At 46.9% G+C, this 24514-nt stretch overlaps 1 protein-coding gene across 1 annotated transcript; it reads left to right on the forward strand.

The window, feature by feature from the left end:
- The first annotated feature begins 1835 nt into the window (after positions 1-1835).
- On the forward strand, positions 1836-24499 carry Plpp7 (phospholipid phosphatase 7 (inactive)). The gene is made up of 2 exons (XM_004654024.2): positions 1836-2536; positions 23241-24499. Exons 1-2 carry the CDS (start codon positions 2086-2088, stop codon positions 23603-23605), a joined length of 816 nt encoding a protein of 271 aa, XP_004654081.1. The 5' UTR covers positions 1836-2085; the 3' UTR covers positions 23606-24499.
- Positions 24500-24514: the final 15 nt, after the last annotated feature.

Genomic DNA, 24514 nt, shown 5'->3' on the forward strand with positions numbered 1-24514 from the left:
TTTTAGAGGCCAGCCGGGGTCACAGCCCCACCCGAGGAGGGTAAAGTAACTACCTTGGTGGAGAACTGAGCAAATACTTCCAGGCCCTGTGGCCTGAAAGATCTGAACTTCAAGGTCTCTATGTCTGTTAAATGGGTCATCACAACTACTGCTTGGGAATGTCAGCAGGTGGAATCAGTAAGCAGAAGCATACTGCCAGTGTCCACACATTAGGTACCAGTATTTATGGGCATCAAGGAGGCTGCACAAGATGTCGTTGCCACACCCAAGAGGGCAGATGTGATGCAGCCTGGGGCATTCCCCTGGCTTCCCCCACCCTCCATTGGATGGTGGGAATGGAACGCTGTGAAGAGGAAGAGGAGAAATGGGGTATGGTCTAGCATGGTTGGGTCCTATCCACACTGAGGGCTCCTGGATGCTGGCGGTACCATGGGTGGAGCCAGCCTATGAGCCCAGTCCCTCTGAAGGGAGCAGGAACATGCCCCCATCACATTCAGTCCACTCCTAACCCGTAGGGCTGAAGGGTCACTGTGTGGCAGAGATGTTGTTCAGCAAAAACATCTGCTTTTGCCCCACAACATCACACAAGTAGACACTGTAATGCCCAGGCATAGGGAGGTGACAGGGCTGTTCAGAGCTTACAGCCGGTTGTGGGCAAAGCTGGTCTGCCTTGCTCTGGAGCCTAAGCAGTCCCCATCCCCGTGGCCAGAGTCCGCTCCTCCCACCCTCACAAAGGCAGATTCCTATTCTTAGAAAGCTGTGGGGTAGCCCTGGGCTTTCATGGGTGAGATCTATGGTGAGTGGGGAAATATCAGGCTCTTGCTGAGCAGACAAGCTATAGTTCCCAGGGTGGCTCTGCTCACCAAGAAGCTTCTTCTTCCAGCCCAGAGCCAGGCAGCCAGAACAGGGCTGTGAACTCTGGGATCCCAGAAGCTACCCAGGGAACAGCAGAAGGCCTTGCTGGAATTCCACATGCTAGCAGCATCTCCCTGGCTGCCCTTGGGCCCCCCTTGGCAGCTGCAGGCACTTGTCCTTCCTACTGGCCAGGCTCTCCCTGCCCTGCTTCCCAGCTACTTTTCTTTCCTGGGTCAAGTTCTCCACATCTCCCAACCAGGCCAGAGCCCTGGATCCGGAATCCTGCAGCACCCCTGCACACTTGGGGATCATTTCTATGCCATTTGTCTAACTCCCAGGGAACCGAGTTTGCCAATGGTCAGGGACAGAGTGGGTTTACAATGTACCCAGTCTCTATCTAGCACAGAGCCAAGCTCTTGGTAACCATGTATGTGCGCTCCTGTCCTTTGAAAAGCAGCAAGTACCAGAAGCAATCTCTATGAGCCATGTCCATTACCAATTAATTACTCTTTTCTCTAATGGCAAGCAAATCTCATAGATGTCCATTCAATTGCAATGTGATTCACGACATTACATCTAATTCTGGCTTTAAAGAAAGACAACCCAGCCTGCCACCTTAATGAAATGCTGTCACAAAGGGAGAAGGACAGCCTGGCCCTAGAGACCCAATGTATGATATTCTCAGTAATGTCATGAGCGCCATCCTTTGGTTCCCAAAGGAAGTCTTTGGCCTGGGTCCCACCCTCTGGTCCCTCCGACGAGATCCCAACTGCCTTGGTCAGGGAGGACAAGGTCTGGTTCATAAGGGAAAGATCAGAAGGTAGCTGGTAAAAAGCAAGGGTTAATTTAGGGTTCGTCTCTGCCTGGGCCAGTATCTGAGGCCATAGCAGAGTCCAGATAGCAGGACTACATTTCCCAGAGTCCTCCACAGCTCAGGGAACAGCCATTGGCAGATTTAAATAGCCCAGGCCCCAGTCAGCCAGGCCTCAGCTGTGGACTCATCCTCCTCTCCGGTGGCTCTATTGGCGCTGGCCCCACAAGGGTGGGCTCCATTGGCTGTCCAGCTGGTAGTGACGTCCCTTGGAGCCTGGTGGCAGCTGGAGGTAAACAACCATGTGCTAGCCTCCACTCTATATTTAAACAGCGGCTGCGGAGAAAGCAGGGAGGCCGGCCACGGTGGTGGCCCTTGTCTTCAGGAAGAAAGGCCTTCTCAGGGTGAGTGAGGTCACCATGCCAGCTTCCCAGAGCCGAGCCCGTGCCCGGGACCGTAACAATGTCCTCAATCGGGCTGAGTTCTTATCTCTGAACCAGCCCCCCAAGGGGACCCCAGAGTCCCGCAGCTCCAGCAGGAAGGCCTCAGGGCCCTCCACACAGCCCCCACCCACAGGTGATGGGGCCCGGGAGCGACGCCAGTCCCAGCAGCTGCCAGAGGAGGACTGCATGCAGCTGAATCCCTCCTTCAAGGGCATCGCCTTCAACTCCCTACTGGCCATCGACATCTGCATGTCCAAGCGTCTGGGGGTGTGCGCCGGCCGGGCCACCTCCTGGGCCAGTGCCCGCTCCATGATCAAGCTCATCGGCATCACGGGCCATGGCATCCCCTGGATCGGGGGTACCATTCTCTGCCTGGTTAAGAGCAGCACGCTGGCTGGCCAGGAGGTGCTCATGAACCTTCTCCTAGGTGAGTGTGCCCACCTGCTGCCACGAAAACTGTGGGATTCATCTAATGAGGTTAGGCAGGAAGGGTGCCCAGAAACAAGCGAGCCTCTGGTATGGAGAGGTCAAGGCCCCATGGCAAAGTGGGGTCCTAGGGTATGACAGCGAACACCTCTGGGAGCCAGCTCTCTGCACAGGACACGGCTGCTCAGAGGCAGCCTAAAGAGAGGCTAGGGCCACATGGAGAGGTGACCCCGAGGACAGTATCTCGGCTCAAGTCCCTCCCCCACGTAGGTGACCACTTGCAGTCAGCACTTTCAAGCTATCTCCAACAGCCCATCCTCTACCATCGGTTCAACAACTCTGCCAGTGGTCCAGAATTCTGCCATAGGGCCTGGGGACTTGAATGACCCAGTCTGGGCCTCCCACCCATGCAGACCTTCCTGGAGTCCTTACCTACTTTGTCCCCAGGGGGGTCTCTGGAGAAGGAGGTTGGTCATCAGTTTCTTTCATCCTTTCTTTTTAAATTTTTTTTTTTTATTTTGTTGTTTTGAGGTAGGGTCTCGCTCTAGCCCAGACTGATCTGGAATTCACTATGTAGTCTCAGAGTGGCCTTGAACTCACAGTGATCCTCCTACCTCTGCCTGCCGAGTGCTGGGATAAAAGGTGTCGTGCCACCACGCCCAGTCTGGTCATCAGGTTCTTTTGCCAAAGTCTTTGCCACCAGCCATCCAGTTTAGCACTGCCCTCTGCCAGTGGCCACGTGGGACCTATGTGGAAGGAAACCCATCCCCTTCATCTGGAAGTGACACCCTGCACACCCCCTCCCAACTCCCCCTCCTGGCACCTCCAGGTCCCCAGGGCTCACTGCTTCTACCCTCCAAGCCAAGCCTGTGTGGTTGTCATCTGGAAGTCCTGGACAAAACTGGCTCCTTTGCCACCATGAACTTTGGTTCTAGAGGGAGTCACAGTGAAACGCTGGGTCTCCCCACCCCCGGTCAGATCTCAGAGGGTCTGGAGCCTGAGGCTAAGAGAGGAGAAACATGAGGAGGAAGAAACAATCAGATTCTTTTTTTTTTTTTTTTTAACTTTTTTACTTAGAACTTTCCTAAATACACACAATCGGATTCTTGGTGAACCGGCCGTTGAGCCTGCCACCACCCAAGTTTCTCACTGGTACTCCTTTGTTATGTTGTTGTATCCCATGAGTGCCATAAAACTGGTGGCCCTGCCATTCACATGGTACAGAAGAGAAGCTGAGATTCCTATAAATCAACCAGCCCAGCCATGAGCTTCCCCTGACATTCAAGCCTCTGATTTGAAAGGGAAGGACAAGAAAGTTTCTCTTTTGCCCACAACAGGCTGTGACCCAAGGAGACTCCGGTTGCCTGGGGTAAGCCTGGTGGATGGGGTGCAGAGGCATTCACCCCAGCCCTGTACCCCAGATCCTGCCTGCTCTTTCCCACCTCCCCCAGGTTCTGATGGAGGTGATGGTGCTGTGGTTTGATGAGTACTTATTTATTTTTGAGGTAGGGTCTCACTCTGGCCCAGGCTGACCTGGAATTCACTATGTAGTCTCAGGGTGACCTCGAACCTATGGCAATCCTCCTACCTTTGCTTCCTGAGTGCTGGGATTAAAGGCATGTGCCATAACACCCGGCTGATGAGTATTTATTACGTCCCAAGTTAAACAGAAGCCATGTGATCCCCATGATGGTGAGTGGTACTATTATTCCCATTTAAAGAGGGAGAAACTGAGGCCCAGAGTGAGCAGCAGTGGAGCCAGGATTAGTGCTGTGTGAAACTCCAACTTGGTTTTAGTGTTTTTTCTGAGGACAGGTAGAAGGAACCACCTCAGGGTGTTGGGAGTTTCCTGCAAGGGGTGAATCAGCATGGGAGTGAACTCCCCATGACAGGAGATGGGCAAGCAAGCATCACCACCAATGACCATAGTTCCACTTGAACCTGTTTTGTGTGCATGTATAATCTGTGTGTTGTGCACATGTTCACATGTGTGATGAGTGCAGCCACATGTCTGCCACTGTGCATGTGCGGAAGTCAGAGACAGCTTCAATTGTTAGTTCTTGCTTTCCAACTTGTTTGAGGCGGGGTCTCTCGTGTTCACTGTGCGGCAGCATCCACCAGGCTAGCTGGCCCACAAGTTGTAGGGAGGTTCTCCTCTCTCCGCCGCCCTTTTCTCCATAGGCACACTGGGATGACAGGCAATAGTGTGAAGCATCTGGCTTTCCATGGGTTCTTGGCATCTAAACTCAAGGCCTCATGGTTCGATGGCAAGTGCTTTAGCCACTGAGCCATCTTAACTGTATTTTATTTAGTTTGCTTATTTTTTTTTTTGTTTTTTTTTTTTTTTTTTTTTTTTTTGATGAACCAATGAGTTTATTGGAATTACTTACAGAGCAGGGTAAAGGGCTGTTTCCAGGAGCTTAGGTGACTCAAAGGCAGCTGCATCCGGGAAAAGCCCACTCCAGCATAGGTGACAACTGCACCTGCAGAGCAACCACAACTTTCTAGAAGTTCCACAGGGCAGATGGAAGAGTCCTCAGCACAAGACAAGATTGCAGGCAGCTGGGGATCTGCCTTTGGAGAGTCCCTCCCTAAACATTGCTTACTCTTTATGTAGTTTGTTTTGTTTTTCGAGGTAGGGTCTCACTCAAGCTCAGGCTGACCTGGAATTCACTCTGGAGTCACAGGGTGGCCTTGAACTCACAGCAATCCTCCTACCTCTGCCTCCTGAGTGCTAGAACTAAAGGCATGTGCCACCATGCCCAGCTTTATGTGTTTTTTTAATGTGATGTGTGTGTGTGTATATATATATAAACTCACCTGTGGCAGGGCACGCTGGTCTACATGTGGCTGGAGCAGAATGTCAGGTATCCTGCTCCATTGCTCTCTGGCCCATTCTTATTTGAGCCGAAGGCAGGGCTTACATTTATTTATTTGTTTGTTTGTTTGGTTATTTATTTATTTTGTTTTATTCAAAGTAGGGTCTAGCCTAGGCTAACCTGGACTTCATTATGTAGTCTCAGGGTGACCTCGAACTCATGGCCATCCTTCTACCTCTGCCTCTTGTGTACTGAGATTAAAGGCATGCACCACCATGCCCAGCTCATTGTTTTATTTATTTAATATTTTTATTTACTTATTTACAAATAAAGACGGAGAGAAGAGAGACAAATAGAGAGGAGAGAATGGGTGTGCCAAGGCCTCCAGCCACTGCAAATAAACTCCACATGCATGTACCCTTTGTGCATCTTGCTTTACATGGGTACTGGGGAATCAAACCCAGGTTGTTAGACTTTGCAGGCAAGTACCTTAACAACTGAGCCATCTCTTAAGCCCTATTTTATTTAATTTTTATTTAGTTACTTATTTTGTTGTTTTTGAGGTAGGGTTTCACTCTAGCCCAGGTTGACCAGGAATTTACTATGTGGTGTCAGGGTGGCTTTGAACTCACAGTGATCCACCTACCTCTGCCTCCTGAGTGCTGGGATTCTATGTGTGCACCACTGTACCTAGCCCTATTTTGTGTTATTTTATTTTATTTTTTAAGAGCTCTGGAAATCCTCGTGTCTGTGGACAGATGAACATGGCCATATCCAGCTGTTCATGTGGGTTCTGGGTAATACACCTAAGTGGTCTCCCAGGCTTCCTCAGGGCCTCATGCTTGCACAAGAAGTGCACCGAATTCCTGGGACATCTCTCCTGCCCTAAGCTGTTTGTATGTGTAAGCATTTGCTTTTTTATATATTTTATCTTTATTTATTTACTTGAGAGAGAGAGAGGCAAATAGAGAGAGAAAATGGGTGCACCAGGGTCTCCAGCCACTGCAAACGAACTCCAGATGCATGTTCTACTTTGTGCATGTGGCTTATGTGGGTCCCAGGAAATCGATTCTGGGCCCTTTGGCTTTGCAAGCAAGGGCCTTAACCGCTAAGCCATATCTCCAGCCCTTTTTTCTTTCTTTTTTGTTTTTGTTTTTTTGAGGTAGAGTCTTGTTGTAGCCCAGGCTGCCCTGGATTTCACTATGTAGTCTCGGGGTAGCCTCAAATGCATGTCAGTCTCATACCTCTGCCTCCCAGGTACTGGGACTAAAGGTGTGAGCTACCACACCCGGCAAGCATTTCTTTTAAGAAAACTTCCCCTCCATACAAAATTTCTATTTAAGGGCTGGAGGGATAGCTTAGTGATTAAGGCATTTGCCTGTAAAGCCAAAGGACCCAGGTTTGATTCCCCAGGACTCATGTTAGCCAGATGCACAGAAGGGCATATGCATCTGGAGTTCGTTTGCAGTGGCTGGAGGCCTGGCTCGCCCATTCTCTGTCTCTCCCTCTTTCTCTGTCAAATAAATAAGTAAAAATAAAATAAAATAGCTGAGTCTATTTAAATTTTTTTTCCAATTAATAATAATAAAGAATACTTCCCCTGCCCCACATGTTGAAGATCTTGTAGCTTACTCACTAGGATTATGTTTCTGGCTCCTTCCAGTTGCTGTGGACACAATATTTGCTCCACAGGGTGAAGAGACAATTCAAGGCACCCTTTTTTTTAAAAAATTTTTATTGACAACTTCCATAACTGTAGACAATATCCCATGGTAATTCCCTCCCTTCCCCCACTTTCCCCTTTAAAACTCCAATCTCCATCATACCCTTCTTGGTCAGTCTCTCTTTTATTTTGATGTCATGATCTTTTCCTCCTATTATGATGGTCTTGTGTAGGTAGTGTCAGACACTGAGATCATGGATATCCAGGCCATTTTGTATCTGGAGGAGCATGTTGTAAGGAGTCCTACCCTTCCTTTGGCTCTTATATTCTTTCCGCCACCTCTTCTGCAATGGGCCCTGAGCCTTGGAAGGTGTGATTGAGGTATTGCAGTGCTGAGCACTCCTCTGTCACTTCTTCCCAGCACCATGTTATCAAGGCACCTTTCTGAAGAACAGTGGCAGGGTTTAGAGTGATGACGCTGTGGGTAAACTATTTGCTACACAAGCATGGAAACCTGAGTTCAGATCCCCAGCACAGAAAAATGGCAGGCATAGTGGTACGCACCTATAATTCCAGTCCTGAGGAGGCAGAGTCAGCAGGAGGATCCCCTGGGCTCACAGGCTGGCTTGTCTAGTTGAATCAGTGAACTCCAGGTTCAATGAGAAACCTTGTCTTCAAAAGTTAGGTAGAAAGCTGGGTGTGGTGGTGCATGTCTTTAATCCTAGCACTTGGGAGGCAGACATAGGATTGCCGAGTTCGAGTTCACCCTGAGACTCCATAGTGAATTCTAGGTCAGCCTGGGCTCGCGCAAGACCCTGCCTGGAAAACCAAAAAAAAAAAAAAAAGTTAGGTGAAGAGCATCAAGTATGACACCTGATGTCAATCTCTGCTTCTAGCTGCAAGTGATAAAACCACATTCACATCTTTTTCCATCCCCCACTACATGGCTTGATCCCACAGGGAACCAGGAGACAAATGACCAGTCCCTCTCAGCTCACCACATGTATCCTTTACCATGATCCAAGAAGTTCCTTTTTTTTTTTTTTTTGAAGTAGGGTCTCACTCTAGCCTAGGCTGACCTGGATTTCACTATGTAGTCTCAGGGTGGCCTTGAACTCATGGTGATCCTCTTACCTCTGCCTCCCCAGTGCTGGGATTAAAGGCATGTGCCACCACACCTGGCTAAGAAGTTCTTTTTATTGATTTAATTTATTTATTTGAAACAGAGAGGGGAAATAGGTAGGTAGAGAGAGAGGTAGAGAGAGAATGGGTGTGCCAGGGCCTCCAGCCACTGCAAACGAACTCCAGATGCATGCACCTCTTTGTGCATCTGGCTTATGTGGGTCCTGGAGAATTGAACCTGAGTCTTTTGGCTTTACAGGCAAGCACCTTAACTTCTATGCCATCTCCAGCCCCCAAGAAGTTCTTTTTTTTTTTTTTTTTTTCGAAGTAAGATCTCACTTTAGCACAGGCTGACCTCGAATTCAATATGTAGTCTCAGGGTGGCCTTGAACTCATGGCAATCCTCCTACATGTGCCTCCCAAATACTGGGATTAAAGGTGTGTGCCACCATACCTGGTCCCCCAAGAAGTTCTTTATATATTTTTTCTGAAAATGACAATGATATATTTTTTAATTAATTAATTTATTTGAGAGAGAGTATGTATGGGCATGCCAGGGCTCTTGGCTCTGAAAACAAACTCCAGATGCATATACTACTTTTGTACATCTAGTTTTACATGGCACTGGTGGGTCTGCCACCATCTAAGTTTCTCACTTGGACTTGAGCCCAGGACATCAGGCCTTACAAGCAAGTGCCTTTAACTGCTGAGCCATCTCTCCAACCTGACATTTTTTTTTTAATTTATTTAATTGAGAGCGACAGACACAGAGAGAAAGTCAGATAGAGGGAGAGAGAGAGAATGGGCGCGCCAGGGCTTCCAGCCTCTGCAAACGAACTCCAGACGCGTGCGCCCTCTTGTGCATCTGGCTAATGTGGGACCTGGGGAACTGAGCCTCGAACCGGGGTCCTTAGGCTTCACAGGCAAGCGCTTAACCGCTAAGCCATCTCTCCAGCCCCAACCTGACATTTTTTAAAGATAATGTTTACTATGGTAAAATGTACACGTTGGGGCTGGGGTGTAGTTCTGTGGCAGAGTGTGGACTTAGCATGTACTAGGACCTGGGTTCAAGCCCCAGCATTGCAGTACATTGATACTTAGGTGTCTTACCATTTTAATAGTTGATAAATTCTTTTTTTAAACAATGTTCATTTATTTATTCACAAGCAGAGAGAGAGAGAGAGAGAGAGAGAGAGAGAGGGAGAGAGAGAGAGAAAGAGAGAATGGGGCGCCAGACCCCCTGCCACTGCAAATGAACTCCAGATGCATGCACCACTTTGTGCATCTGGCTTGATGTGCGTATTGGAGAATTGAACTCGGGCTGTCAGGCATCGCAAGCCAGTGCCTTTAACTGTTTAGCCAATGTTTCTCTCCAGCTCAATAATTGGTAAATTCTTAAATTAGCCGTAGCCTTAAGCACATTCTCAATGTTGTGAACCAGTGCCACCACCTGCCTTCCAGACATGTCCAACTTCCCAAGGTGAAACTTTATTCCCCCTAAACACTAACTCCTCACTCATCCTCTCCTCCGCCACCTCCTAACAGCCACCGTCTACTTTCTGCTTATGAACGTGATGACTCTAGGGCTCAGGCAGTTTGTCTTCCTATAACTGGCCCATCTCACTTAGCTGGGTGTCCTCAGGGTTCACTGAGGTTACAGCACTGAGGTTACTTCCTTTTGTGGCTGAGCATATTCCATTATGTGAATGAACCTCTTTGTTTACAGGCTGTCTGGCAATACCACCTGTGTTGTTTCCACCTTCTGGCTATTGAGAATAGTGGGTGTGTGTAGATCTGTGCACAGCTCTCAGCTCCTTTGGTTACATACAGAAGTGGTCTGCTAGGACTGGGAGATGGTTCTGCAGTTAAAGGTGCTTGCTTGCAAAGCCTGCCGGCCCAGGTTCAGTTCCCCAGCCAACTACATAAAATCTGATGCAAAAAGTGGCACAAGGACTGGAGAGATGGCTCAGCAGTTAAAGGCACTTGCTTGTAAAGTCTGACAGCCTGGGTTTAATTCCTCAGTACCCATGTAAAGCCAGATGCACAAAGTGATGCGTGCATATGGAGTTCACTCACAGTGGAAGGAAGCCCTGCTGCCCTAACTCACTCGTGTGTGTGTGTGTGTGTGTGTGTGTGTGTGTGTCTACCTCTTTCTCTTTCTCAAATAAACAAAGGCTAGGGAGATGTCTTAGCTGTTAAGTCACTTGCCTGTGAAGCCTAAGGACCTAGGTTCAAATCCCCAGCATCCACATAAGCCAGATGCACAAGGTGGCACATGCGTCTGGAGTTCATTTACAGTGGCTGGAGGAACTTCCACACCCATTCTCTCAAATAAAATTAATTAATTAATTAAAAATAATTTTTTTGGACCCGGCGTGGTATTACACGCCTTTAATCCCAGCATTCGGGAGGCAGAGGTAGGAGGATTACCGTAAGTTTGAAGCCACCCTGAGACTCCATAGTGAATTCCAGGTCAACCTGATAGAGTGAGAATTTACCTCCAAAAAGAAAAAAGATAAAATAAAATAAAATAAAATTTTTGTTGTTGGTGCTTTTCGTTTTTCAAGGTAGAGTCCCACTCTAGCCCAGGCCGACCTGGAATTCATTATGGAGTCTCAGGGTGGCCTTGAACTCACAGCAATCCTCCTATCTCTGCCTCCCGAGTGCTGGGATTAAAAGCATGTGTCACCATGCCCGGCTTTTTTTTTTTTAAGTGACAGAAGATGGGTTGGACAGGCGGCTTAGTGGTTAAGACATTTGCCTGCAAAGCCAAAAGATCCTGGTTCAACTCTCCAGGACCCCAATTAAGCCAGATACATAAGGGGGTGCATGCATCTGGAGTTCATTTGCAGTGGTGGCTGGAGGCCGTGGTGCACCCATTCTCTCTTCCTCTCTGCCTCTTTCTCCCTATGAAATAAATAAATAAACCGGGCATGGTGTTACATGCCTTTATTCCCAGAATTTGGGAGTCTGTCCCACAAGTGCTGGGATTAAAGGTGTGCACTACTACGCATGGCCTTTTTTTAAAAAATTAACTTTTATAGGTTAGCATACAAAGTAATATGTTTCATCAGGACTAACAGTATTTTTTTTTTCTTCTTCTCTTTTGTTTTGTCTGGCCTGGAATTTACTATGTAGTCCCAGGCTGGCCTTGAACTCAAAATGATCCTCTTACCTCTGCCTCCAAAGTGCTGGAGTTAAAGGGGTGCACCACCACACCAGGCTAAAACTGTTTTCTGTTGGGTTGTTCTTGCTTATTTTGTTTGTTGTATAATTTTGTGGGTTTTGTTTGGTTTTGGTTTTGGGGGGTAGGGTTTCACTCAAACCCAGGATGACCTGGAATTCACTATGTAGTGATCCTCCTACCTCTGCTTCCCAAGTGCTGGGATTAAAAGCTTGTGCCACCATGCCCAGCTATAGTTTCATTTTTCAAGGTGGGGCGGGGGAGGAGAAGAAAAAGAAAAAGAAAATAAAATTTCAGGGGCTGAGGAGATGGCTCAGTGGGGAAGGTGCTTCACATGCAAGCATGAGAGCCCAAGTTCAACCCCCAGAAACCATGTGAAAAGCTGAGTGAGCTATACATGCTTGTTACCCAGCATGGGGAGGCCCCCTGGGGCTCCCTGGCCAGCTAGACTAGCCTAATAGGTGAGCTCCAGGCCAATGCGAGACCCGGTCTCAGAAAATGTGGATAGCATTCCTAAGGGTGACACCTGAGGTCGTCCCCTGGCTTCCAGGGGCATGTGCTTCCCCCACCCCAAGGACACACATGAACATACAAGAAGACAAAAATCAGAGTGAGGGCTGGAGAGATGGCTTAGCGGTTAAGCGCTTGCCTGTGAAGCCTAGGGACCCCGGTTCCAGGCTCGGTTCCCCAGGTCCCACGTTAGCCAGATGCACAAGGGGGCGCACGGGTCTGGAGTTCATTTGCAGTGGCTGGAAGCCCTGGCGCGCCCATTCTCTCTCTCTCCCTCTATCTGTTTTTCTCTCTGTGTCTGTCACTCTCAAATAAATAAATAAAAAATGAACAAAAAATATTTTTTTAAAAAAAAGAGTGAGGATGATTACAGCAGATAGTTTGAGATAATGATCCTTGGCCAGGATGACTGATAACAAGAGCAGAGTCAGCTCGAGGTTGCTTGGGCAGATGGCCTTGCAGAAGAAGCTTGGGGTGGCCTCTGGGCCTGTGTTCTTCTGGAATGGTCACCTTCAGCCACTCAGGTGTTTGAGCTTTTCCTTTGCAACCCTTGGCTTTCTTCACATTTTTGGTTAGGGCTGACAACTTTCCCATTTCTTTTTGTTTTTCTTTTCTTTTTTTTTTTTTGAGGTAGGGTTTCACATTAGCCCAGGCTGACCTGGAATTCACTATGTAGTCTCAGGGTGGCCTCAAACTTACAGTGATCCTCCTACCTCTGCCTCCCGAGTGCTGGGATTAAAGGTGTGCACCACCACGCTCAGCTAACTCTCCCTTTTCTTTCATAGAACATAGGTTGTGAAGAATATGGGCTTGTCTGACACAAACCCTCCCCAAGGGTAACCCCTGTGCCACATGGTGCTGTGCTTCTGGGTAACTGTCTGCACACACCAATGTAGAACACAGGTCCCCTGTTGTGTTTGCCTGGTGTGAGCATTGCTATCTCATGACCTACTTGGCTGTGTGTCCTCATTTGGAACCCTGTCTCATGTCTCCATGGCCTTTCACCCCAAGCCTAGGAAAAGCGACTTCTTCCACTCTGATCTCCTCGCCCAGCCCCTCAGCTGGTTCTCTCATGGTGTGTTCTGTCAACTCTCTTGTCCCTTGCCTACTGGCTCTTACTCTTGGGGACAAGGTAGGTGACAACCTGTCCATGAGAATGTATGCCTTGTCCCTAATTGAAGAATATTAAGTTGACCCTATATTTTCAGTCAGATACACTTCTGCCCCCAGAGGTGGGGCTGTGGGACTGTCAGCCCCAAAGGGTCTCTAGCCACCCCCAGACAAGGTTGGGGCTCTGATATACACTGTCCTCGCAGCAACTGCATTAGAAATGAACTCGGCACACAGAGAGGGGCAGGGTAGGTCTGTGTGGCACATTTTCACAGAGAGTACGGTCATTTGGGGATCTGCTCCCAGTGGCACCCAGCACTCAGAAACCTAAGATTCTTTTTTATTTTTTTTCACAATTTTTATTAATATTTTCCATAACTATGAAAAATGTCCCATGGTAATACCTCCCCCCTGCACTTTCCCCTTTGAAATTCCATTCTCCATCATGTTACCTCCCCATCACAATCATTGTACTTACATATATACAATATCAACCTATAAAGTACCCTCCTCCCTTCCTCTCTCTTCCCTTTATATCTCCTTTTTAACTTACTGGCCTCTTCTACTAAGTATTTCTTTCTCACACAGAAGCCCAATTATCTGTAGCTAGGATGAGGGAGAACATGTGGCGCTTGGCTTTCTGGGCCTGGGTTACCTCACTTAGTATAATCCTTTCCAGATCCATCCATTTTTCTGCAAATTTCATAACTTCATTTTTCTTTACTGCTGAGTAGAACTCCATTGTATAAATGTGCCACATCTTCATTATCCACTCATCAGTTGAGGGACATTTAGGCTGGTTCCATTTCCCAGCTAATATAAATTGAGCAGCAATAAACATGGTTGAGCACGTGCTTCTAAGGAAATGAGATGAGTCCTTTGGATATATGCCTAGGAATGCTATAGCTGGGTCATATGGCAGATCAATCTTTAGCTGTTTTAGGAACCTCCACAATGATTTCCACAATGGCTGGACCAGATTGCATTCCCACCAGCAGTGTAGAAGGGTTCCTCTTTTTCTACATCCCCACCAGCATTTATGATCATTTGTTTTCATGATGGTTGCCAATCTGGCAGGAGTGAGATGGAATCTCAATGTAGTTTTAATCTGCATTTCCCTGATGGCTAGTGACGTAGAACATCTTTTTAGATGCTTATATGCCATTTGTATTTCTTCCTTTGAGAATGCTCTATTTAGCTCCATAGCCCATTTTTTGACTGGCTTGTTTGATTCCTTATTATTTAACTTTTGAGTTCTTTGTATATCCTAGATATTAATCCTCTATCAGATATATAGCTGGCGAAGATTTTTTCCCATTCTGTAGGTTGCCTCTTTGCTTTTTTCACCGTGTCCTTTGCAGTGCAAAATCTTTGTAATTTCATGAGGTCCCAGTGATTGATCTGTGGTTTTATTGCCTGAGCAATTGGGGTTGTATTCAAAAGTCTTTGCCAAGACCAATTATGTTGAAGGGTTTCTCCTACTTTTTCCTCTAGCAGTTTCAGAGTTTCCGGTCTGATGTTTAAGGTCTTTAATCCATATGGACTTAATTCTTGTGCATGGAGAGAGAGAAGAATCTATTTTCATCCTTCTACAGATATATATCCAATTTTCCCAACACCATTTGCTGTAGATGCTGTCTTTTCTCCAATGAGTACTTTTGGCACTTTTATCAAATATCAGGTGGCTATAGCTACCTGGACTTACATCTGGGTCCTCTATTCTGTTCCACTGACCTACATATCTGTTTTTGTGCCAGTCCACGCTGTCTTTGTTACTATGGCTCTGTAGTATAGGTTAAAATCAGGTATGGTGATACCACCAGCCTCTTTTTTGTTGCTCAGTATTATTTTAGATATTCGAGGTTTTTTGTGATTCCAAATGAATTTTTGGATTGTTTTTTCTATTTCCATGAAGAATGCCTTTGGAATTTTGATAGGGATTGCATTAAATGTGTAGATTGCTTTTGGTAAGATTGCCATTTTCACAATATTGATTCTTCCAATCCAGGAACAGGGGATGTTTCTCCACTTTCTAGTGTCTTCTACAATTTCTCGCGTGAGTGTTTTGAAGTTCTCATTGTAGAGATTCTTTACTTCCTTGGTTAGGTTTATTCCAAGGTACTTTTTTTTTTTTTTGATACAATTGTGAATGGGAGTGATTCTCTGATTTCATCCTCTGTGTGTTCGTTGTTAGCATATAGGAAGGCTACTGATTTCTGTGTATTTATTTTGTATCCCGCTACATGGCTGTAGGTTTTGATCAGCTCTAACAGTTTGCTAGTAGAGTCTTTAGGGTCCTTTGTGTATAGAATCATGTCATCTGCAAATAATGATAACTTGATCTCTTCCTTTCCAATTTGTATCCTTTATGTGTGTCTCTTGCCTTATTGCTATGGCTAAGACTTCCAAAACTATATTAAATAAAAGTGGGGACAGTGGACACCCTTGTCTTGTTCCTAATTTTAGTGGAAAAGCTTCCAGTTTTTCCCCATTTAATAATACGTTGGCTATAGGCTTGTCATAAATAGCCTTTATTATATTGAGATATGTTCCTTGTATTCCCAGTCTCTGTAGGACTTTTATCATAAAGGGATGTTGGATTTTGTCAAACGCTTTCTCTGCGTCTAATGAGATGATCATGTGATTTTTGTCCTTCAACCCATTTATATAATGTATTACATTTATAGATTTGCATATATTGAACCATCCCTGCATCTCTGGGATAAAGCCTACTTGGTCAGGGTGAGTGGCCTTTTTGATATATTCTTGTATTCTGTTGGCCAATATTTTGTTGAGAATTTTTGCATCTATGTTCATGAGGGAGATTGGTCTGTAATTTTCTTTTTTTTGTTCTATCTTTGCCTGGTTTTGGTATCAGGGTGATGCTGGCTTCATAGAAGGAGTTTGGTAGAATTCCTTCTTTTTCTTTTTCTTTTTTTTTTTTGATGCAAACAGCAAGATTTTTATTCCAAGTGCGCTGGGGCCCACAGTCATACACCATACAGGGGTAGAGGACTGCAGAGCCCTGAATGCAGGAATGGGACAGCTTTTTTTTTTTCTCTTTTTCTCTTTTTATTTTATTAGCATTTTCCATGATGAATTCCTTCTTTTTCTATTTCCTAGAAAAGCTTAAGAAGCAATGGTGTTAGCTCTTCCTTGAAGGTCTGGTAAAAGTCAGCAGTGAATCCATCTAGGCATGGGCTTTTTTTAGTTGGGAGATTATTGATAACTGTTCAGATTGCCATGCTTGTTATAGGTCTATTTAAGTGATGAATCTCTTCTTGATTTAATTTAGGTAGGTCATATAAATCAAGGAAATCATCCATTTCTTTCAGATTTTCATACTTTGTGGAGTATATGCTTTTATAGTAAGTCCCTATGATTTTTTGAATTTCTCTGAAATCTGTTGTGATGTTACCTTTGTCATCTCTGATTTTATTAATTTGTGTCTCTTCTCTCTTTCTTTTGGTCAGATTTGCTAATGGTTTATCAATCTTGTTTATCCTTTCAAAGAGCCAACTCTTTGTTTCATTAATTCTTTGGATTGTTTTTTTTTTTTTTGTTTCTATTTCATTAATTTCTGCCCTATCTTTCCATCTACTGATTTTTGGTTTGCCTTGTTCTTCTTTTTCCAAGGCTTTAAGGTGAAGCATTAGGTTGTTTACTTGCGACCTTTCTAGTTTCTTAATATAGGCACTTAAGGCTGTAAGTTTACCTCTTAGAACTGCCTTCATTGTGTCCCAGAGATTTTGATATGTTGTGTTCTTATTATCATTTGACTCTATAAATTTTTTGATTTCCTTTTTGATTTCTTCATTGACCCATTCATCATTTAGTAGTGTATTGTTTAGTTTCCATGATTTTGTGTATGCTCTATAGCCTTTCTTGCTACTGATTTGTAGTTTAATTCCATTGTGGTCAGATAGAATGCAAGGAATTATTTGAATTTTCCTGAATTTGTTAAGATTTGCTTTGTGTCCTAATATATGGTCTAAATGTTCCATGTGCTGCTGAAAAGAATGTATATTCTGCAGCCTTTGGATGAAATGTCCTGTATATATCTGTTAGGTCCATTCCTTTTACTTATCTGAGAAAGAAAGAGTGGGGGGGGGGAGAGAGAGTGAGGATGAGTACAACAGGACCTCCTATCACTGCGAACAAACTCCAGACACATGATCCACCTTGTGCATCTGGCATTATGGGGGCACTGGGGAGTCAAACCTGGGTCCACTGGCTTTGCCAGCAAGTGCTTTAACCCCTAAGCCGTCTTTCCAACCCTATGCCCAGAATTCTCACAATCTCCAGAGGAGCCGGCTTTAGCTTTTGGGTTCTTCAGGTAAGAAAGCAGTGAAGTTATACCTGCCCAGGACCACTTGGGCCAGGAGAGCAGGAGACAGACTAGGGCTCATCGGGCAGCAGCCTGGCATGACACCAGGATAAAGAGACTCAAGGAGACCGTAGGCCTGTGTGGGCGAGACACTGGCTGTGTGCATGCTCACGCATATACATACATGCACACATGCGTACTGCTCACACCAACAGAGCCGGAGACCCAATGCCAAAAAGCCTGACATGTCCACGTCCTCGCCGCTCCCTGGGTTTCTACTCACTCAAGCTTGCTTGCTTTTTTTTGTTTTTTCCCAGGGAGGGTCTCACTCTAGCCCAGGCTGACCTGGAATTCACTATGTAGTCTCAGGGTAGCCTAGAACTCATGGCGGTCCTGCTACCTCTGCCTCCTGAGTGCTGGGATTAAAGGCGTGCACCACCATGCTCAGTTAATTTTAATTTTTTTTTTTTTAATTTGAAAGCAGAGAGAGAGAGAGAGAGAGAGAGAGAGAGAGAGAGAGAGAATGGGTGCACTAGGACCTTCAGATGCTGCAATTGAACTCCAGATGCATGCATCACTTTGTGTGTCTGGATTTCCATGGGTGCTGGGGCATCAAGCTTGGGTTGTTAGGCTTTGCAGTCAAGTGCCTTAACTACTGAGCCATCTATCCAGCCCTCATCCAGCCTTTCTGCTCAGCACATACTCCCTAGGTACCATGTCCTTTTGGAATATTGCATTGTATTTTGTTTGTTTTTCGAGGTAGGGTCTCACCCTGGCCCAGGCTGATCTGGAATTCCCTGTGCAGTTTCAGGGTGGCCCCAAACTCATATTGATCCCCCTACTTCTTCCTCCCAAGTGTTGGGATTAAAGGCGTGCGCCACCACGCCTGGCTGCATTGGTTTTTTAAAAACAACTCTTTGCACGTGTGCTAAATATATATATATGGAATAAGAAGTATTGTTTGAGCCATTTCTTTTTCTCTTTTTTAAATAGATTTTATTTATTTATTTATTTATTTATTTATTTATTTATTTATTTATTATTTGAGAGAGAGAGAAAGTGGCAGAGAGAGAGAGAATGGGCATACCAGGGCCTTCAGCCACTGCAAACAAACTCCAGATGCATGTGCTACCTTGTGCATCTGGCTAATGTGGGTCCTGGGGAATCGAACCTGGATCCTTTGGCTTTGCAGGCAAACACCTTAACTGCTAAGCCATCCCTCCAGTCCATTTGAGCCATTTCTAAGTGCACAGTTCAGTGGCATTAAACGTTATACAGCTGTTACCACCAGTTATCTCCAGAACTTCTTCCCCTTAAAACTGGAACTCCCGTCACCACGAATTGCTAACTCTCCCTCCAGCCACCTCCCGTTATGCGCTCCATCTCTCAGAATTCAACTATTCCAGGCCCCTGTTACAAGTGGATTCCTATAGTATTTGTCATGTAAAAATCACTTTGTTTTTAGATAGGCTCTCTTGTGTCCCTGGCTAGCTTCAACCCAGTGTATAGCCAAGGATGACCTTGAATGTTCTGTTCCATTCTCCATTCTTGAATGTTCCAGTCTCCCCTGTGAAGTGCTAGGAATAAGGGCATGGACTGCCAACACCATGCCAGATTTATGTAGTGTTGGGAATCAAACCCAGGGCTTTGTGCGTGCTAGACAAGCCCTCTAAGCCTCTGAGCCACATCCCCAGGCAAAAATAATTTTTTTTTTTTGTTGTTTGTTTGTTTTCAAGGTAGGGTCTCGCTCTAGCTCAGGCTGACCTGGAATTCACTATGTAGTCTCAGGGTGGCCTCAGACTCACAGCGATCCTCCTACCTCTGCCTCCCAAGTGTTGGGATTAAAGGCGTGCACCACCACACCCAGCTCAAAAACAGTATTTTTGTAATTATTTTATTATTTTATTTTACTTATTTATTGTTTGTTTGTTTGTTTAAGGTAGGGCCTCAGTCTAGCCCAGTTTGACCTGGAATTCACTCTGTATTCTCAGAGTGGCCTTGAACTCACAGCAATCCTCCTACCTCTGCCTCCCAAGTGCTGGGATTAAAGGCGTTCACTACCACGTCTGGCTTCCCCTCTCCCCCCCTTTTTTTTTTAAAAAAAATTTATTTATTTGAAGCAACAGACACAGAGAGAAAGACAGATAGAGGGAAAGAGAGAATGGGCACGCCAGGGCTTCCAGCCTCTGCAAACAAACTCCAGACGCGTGCGCCCCCCTTGTGCATCTAGCTAATGTGGGACCTGGGGAACTGAGCCTCGAACCGGGGTCCTTAGGCTTCACAGGCAAGCGCTTAACCGCTAAGCCATCTCTCCAGCCCTCCTCTCCCCTTTTTTGAGGCAGGGTCTTCCACTGGCCCAAGCTGACCAGGAACTCACTCCATAGCCCAGACTCTTTGAACTCATGGTGATCCTCCTACCTTAGCCTCCAGAGTGTTGGCATTAAAAGCCTGACCCACCACACTTGACTAAAAATATTTTTTTTAATTTCAAATTTTTATTAACAACTCCCATGATTATAAAAAATATCCCATGGTAATATCTTTCCTCCTCCTCCCCTTTCCCCTTTGAAACTCCATTCTCCATCATATCCCCTCCTCATCTTAATCAGTCTCTTTTATTTTGATGGTCTTGTGTAGGTAGTGTCAGGCACTGTGAGGTCATGGATATCCAGGCCATTTTGTGTAAGGAGTCCTACCCTTCCTTTGGCTCTTACATTCTTTCCGCCACTTCTTCCACAATAGACCCTGAGCCTTGGAAGGTGTGATAGAGATATTGCAGTGCTGAGCATTGCAGTCACTTCTTTCTAGCACCATGATGCCTTCTGAGTCATCCCAAGGTCACTGCCATCTGAAAAGAGAAGATTCTCTACCAAAAGTGAGAGTAGCATTAATATATGGGTATGAACATTAAGATAAGTGCTTACTGGGCATTTTGATAAGCATGGTCTATACATTTAGCCAGACAGCAGCAGACATTACACCCCAAGGGCTCATGACTACCCCAGTTTTAAGTTTTCAGTATCAGGGATGTATTTAAAAATAAAAATTTTAAAACTGTACAAATAAAGCAGTTGAGCATGGTGGTGTACACCTTTAATCTTGGCACTTAGGAGGCAGAGGTAGGAGGACGCTGTGTGTTTGAGTCAAGCCTGGGACTCAGGGAGAAGCCTTGCTACTGCGCAAGCTGGTACCTTCCAGACTTTCCCGCATATGGACACCAACTCGCATGTGTTTTATTTTCCAGCGATGGCACCGACTGTAAATCCTATTCTGTAGTCGGCCTTTTCCACTTAGCGCGCCCGCTGCCCCGTAGCGCTCTGGAGGTAGCTATAAATACAGCCTTGTCATCTGCAGTGGCCACCAAACGCTCTTTGTCTAGACTGTGCCACCGTGTGTCGCATCTGTCTAGCCCTGAAGGGCACTGGGTCACTGCACAATCTTCAGGGCTGTCAGTGACACAGCTGTGGGTGTCCTGGCCCAGGATTCCTGTACATGCCCCAATCACTTCCTGATGAGGCGGTTTTAGGAACTGGAGCTCAGAGTCAAAAGAGGTTTGGTGGGAAGCCTAATGCCTTTCAGAAAGCTGACTGATACTCCCTCCGGGCGGTGAAGATTGGATCCTACTTCCCAGAGCCAGAATGGAAGGCTGGGACAGAGGCCACTTCCACCAGACCAAAAGCACCAGGCCCCTTCTTTACAGTCCCTGCCAGCAGAGGACAACACACTGTCTGTCCCTTCATTAACCTGGAGCCCAGTGAGACCCCATCTTTTGTTTTGTTTTGTTTTTCAAGGTAGGGTCTCACTCTAGTCCAGGTTGACCTGGAATTCACTATGGAGTCTCAGAGTGGAGACTCCATCTTTGCTGCAGCTCCCCCCAGACTCCACTTTCCTGTCCCCTCACCCACTTTGGGGAGAGATGAGATAACTAAGCTGGCCTCTTGGATGCTTCCTCAAGTTAGCAGGAGGACAGCAGTTGAAACCCATAAGGGGCCATGAGAAGTTCTCCCAGTCACCCTTCTGGTCCACACACACTGCCCCCCACGCACAGGGGGTGCCTTGCAAGCAGCCTGGCTCTGCCTGACCTGAGGGTCTGCTAGCACTCTGGTTCTGTGGATAACACAAGCCCTGAGGGTCACTGATCTGGAGACAGGAGAGGACACTGATCATGACCCTGAGGCTAGGTGGCCTCCAGGATGACTGGGCCTTGGAACAGCTGTGCTCTGGTAGGGGAAGCTAAGGCACAGGATGCTGACTCACTTGGCTGGCTCAGCTCTCTCCAGAAAAGACTCTGAGGGTGGAGACCACTGAATCAGAGGGTGTGAGAGGTGTTGGGGTTCAGGCACTGTGGTCCTCCACTGGGAGGTAGAAGCAAAAGGATTAAGAGTTCAAGGCCATCCTAAGATATATGGTGACATTGAAGCCAGCCTACAGAGTAGGAAGGGGAGGAGAAAGAGAGAACAGGGGAGAAAAGGGGAAGAGAGAGAAAGGAGGGAAAAGAGAAGGGAGGGAGGAGAACAACAGAGCAAAGAGAAGGGAAGAGGAGCAATCCGTAATGGTACACTCCTATAATCTGTTCACTCATGAAGCTGAGGCAGGAGAATCATAAATGTGAGGTCAGCCTGGGCTACACAGTAAGATCTTACTATTATAGGTGCCAGCTTTATGTGTGTGTGTGTGTATGTATATGCACACACACATACACATTTAAAAACTGGCGAGTTTTCAGGGGTCAGGAGCTTCAGGGAGCTGCTTTGAGAAGAAGCTTGCAGGGATTGGAGAGATGACTCTGGTTAGAGGCACTTGCTTGATAAGAATCCTGCATGCGGGCTAGAGAGATGGCTTAGCGGTTAAGCGCTTGCCTGTGAAGCCTAAGGACCCCGGTTCGAGGCTCAGTTCCCCAGGTCCCACGTTAGCCAGATGCACAAGGGGGCGTACGCGTCTGGAGTTCGTTTGCAGAGGCTGGAAGCCCTGGCGCACCCATTCTCTCTCTCCCTCTATCTGCCTTTCTCTCTGTGTCTGTCGCTCTCAAAAAAAAAAAAAAAAAAAAGAATCCTGCATGCCAGGCCCCACATTTCAGTCCTGGACCGCTGCCTGGTGCTTGTGACTGCCCACATCACTCATCACCTAGTGGTAGAGGTGGAGGAGGGATAAGAGAGAAAAAAAGAAAAGAAGATAAAAAAAAAAACAAAACCGAAGGGCTGGGGAGATGGCTCAGTTAGTAAAGGGGTAAAGGGCTTAGTGCGCTAATGTGAGGCCTGGAGTTTGGATCCCCGGCATGCCTATGCTTGCTCTCTCACTCTCTCACTCTTTCTCTCTCACAAATAAATAAAAATGCTTTTTAAAATTTATTTTGTTTATTTATGCTCGTGTGTGTGCATGTAGAGGTCAGAGGACAACCTCAAGGTGTCTGTCCTCTTCTTTAAAAAAAAACACTTTGGGGCTGGAGAGATGGCTTAGCGGTTAAGCCCTTGCCTGTGAAACCTAAGGACCCCAGTTCGAGGCTCGATTCACCAGGACCCACATTAGCCAGATGCACAAGGGGGCGCACATGTCTGGGGTTCGTTTGCAGTGGCTGGAGGCCCTGGCGCCCCCATTCTCTCTCTCTCTCTCTCTCTCTCTCTCTCTCTCTCTCTCTGTCTCTCACTGCCTCTTTCTCTCTCTGTCGCTCTCAAAAAAATAAAAATAAAAAAACTAAAAACAATTTTATTTTTATTTATTTATTTGAGTGAGAGAGAGGCCTTAACCGCTAAGCCATCGCTCCAGCCCATGCATGCTCTTCTTCCACGCCTTTGAGGCAGGATTTGTTCTGTGATGAAGGAAGTAGATTCCTGAGGTACGAATGGGCCCGGAGGTCAGGGTGGCTGAGGGAAATGAGTGACAAGGGGGAAGGGCTGGGAGAGAGCTGGGGGCTGGGAGCCAGGTTGGTTGGTGGCACCCACACCCAAAGCACCTTCTGTCTCCTACCCGCAGCCCTGCTCCTGGACATCATGACGGTGGCCGGAGTGCAGAAGCTCATCAAGAGACGTGGCCCGTACGAGACGAGCCCCGGGATGCTGGACTACCTCACCATGGACATCTACGCCTTTCCTGCTGGCCATGCCAGCCGCGCTGCCATGGTATCCAAGTTCTTCCTGAGCCACCTGGTGCTGGCAGTGCCCTTGCGCATACTGCTGGTGCTCTGGGCCTTCTGCGTGGGCCTGTCGCGTGTGATGATCGGACGTCACCACATCACGGACGTCATCTCCGGCTTCATCATAGGCTACTTCCAGTTCCGCCTGGTGGAGCTCATGTGGATGTCCTCCAACACCTGCCAGATGCTAATCTCTGCCTGGTGAGCTGCCACTTAACAAGTGCCCAGAGAGGGGCAGGAAGGGACGGACTTGAATGTGCGATCACACCTTGAGTCAGTGCCCCGGTCTCAGGCAGAGGCTAGTGAGCCTCAACAGTCCCTTCACTTGGCCCCTGGGCATTCTCTGAGGCCACCAAGCCTACCCATGGGGGTAGTCCTACTTGGCCTCCATCTCCAGAGATAATGGGTGAAAAGAGATGGTGGAGACTTCTCTGGTCCCTTTATTATCATGACTGTTGTACTCTGGACTGTGCCCACCACACTTCAGTACTGATGCCTAACAAAATACTACCACCTCCCACACCACACAGGAGCCATTGCCACCAAGAATTACCAGTAGCTTAGAGCAGCACTTTCCAAAGGGTCCCCATGGGACTCCAGCCTGCAAGATGCTTCCTGGTGAGAAGGGAGAAAAAAAAAAAGGCTTTTGCGGTCCAACACATTTGGGATGTGCTGCACACTGCATTCTGGAACATTCACAAGGGCTCTGACTGCTGCAAAGGCTCTGGCAAGGCCTGTAGAATAGTTGGCTTAACTGGTTTAACTTCATATTTCTTAAACTTATTCAACCACAGGACCTTTTTCTCTGAGGAATAGCTATTAACTCGCCAAGAACCTCGGGGATTTGGGGAGCTGCTGCCTTGGAGCCAAAGGGCCTGGGGCATGAGCTGGCTTCTCCCAACACCCGGTCTGGGAACCTGGGAAGAGCAGGCACCCGTACCACACGCCACAGAAGGCAAGAAGGTGCCAGCCATAGCTGTGGGCGTTGGTGCGGGTTTGGCCCCCAGGGGCCGGACTTTGTGTGACCTAATAGGTCGTTTCCAAATCAACCATTTTTGGATATGCATTTCATGTGACAATACAGTGATATGCAAAGGGACATTTCTGTGTGGTT

The sequence above is a fragment of the Jaculus jaculus genome, chromosome 1 (genome assembly GCF_020740685.1).
Source record: "Jaculus jaculus isolate mJacJac1 chromosome 1, mJacJac1.mat.Y.cur, whole genome shotgun sequence".
NCBI classification, from domain to species: Eukaryota; Metazoa; Chordata; class Mammalia; order Rodentia; family Dipodidae; genus Jaculus; species Jaculus jaculus.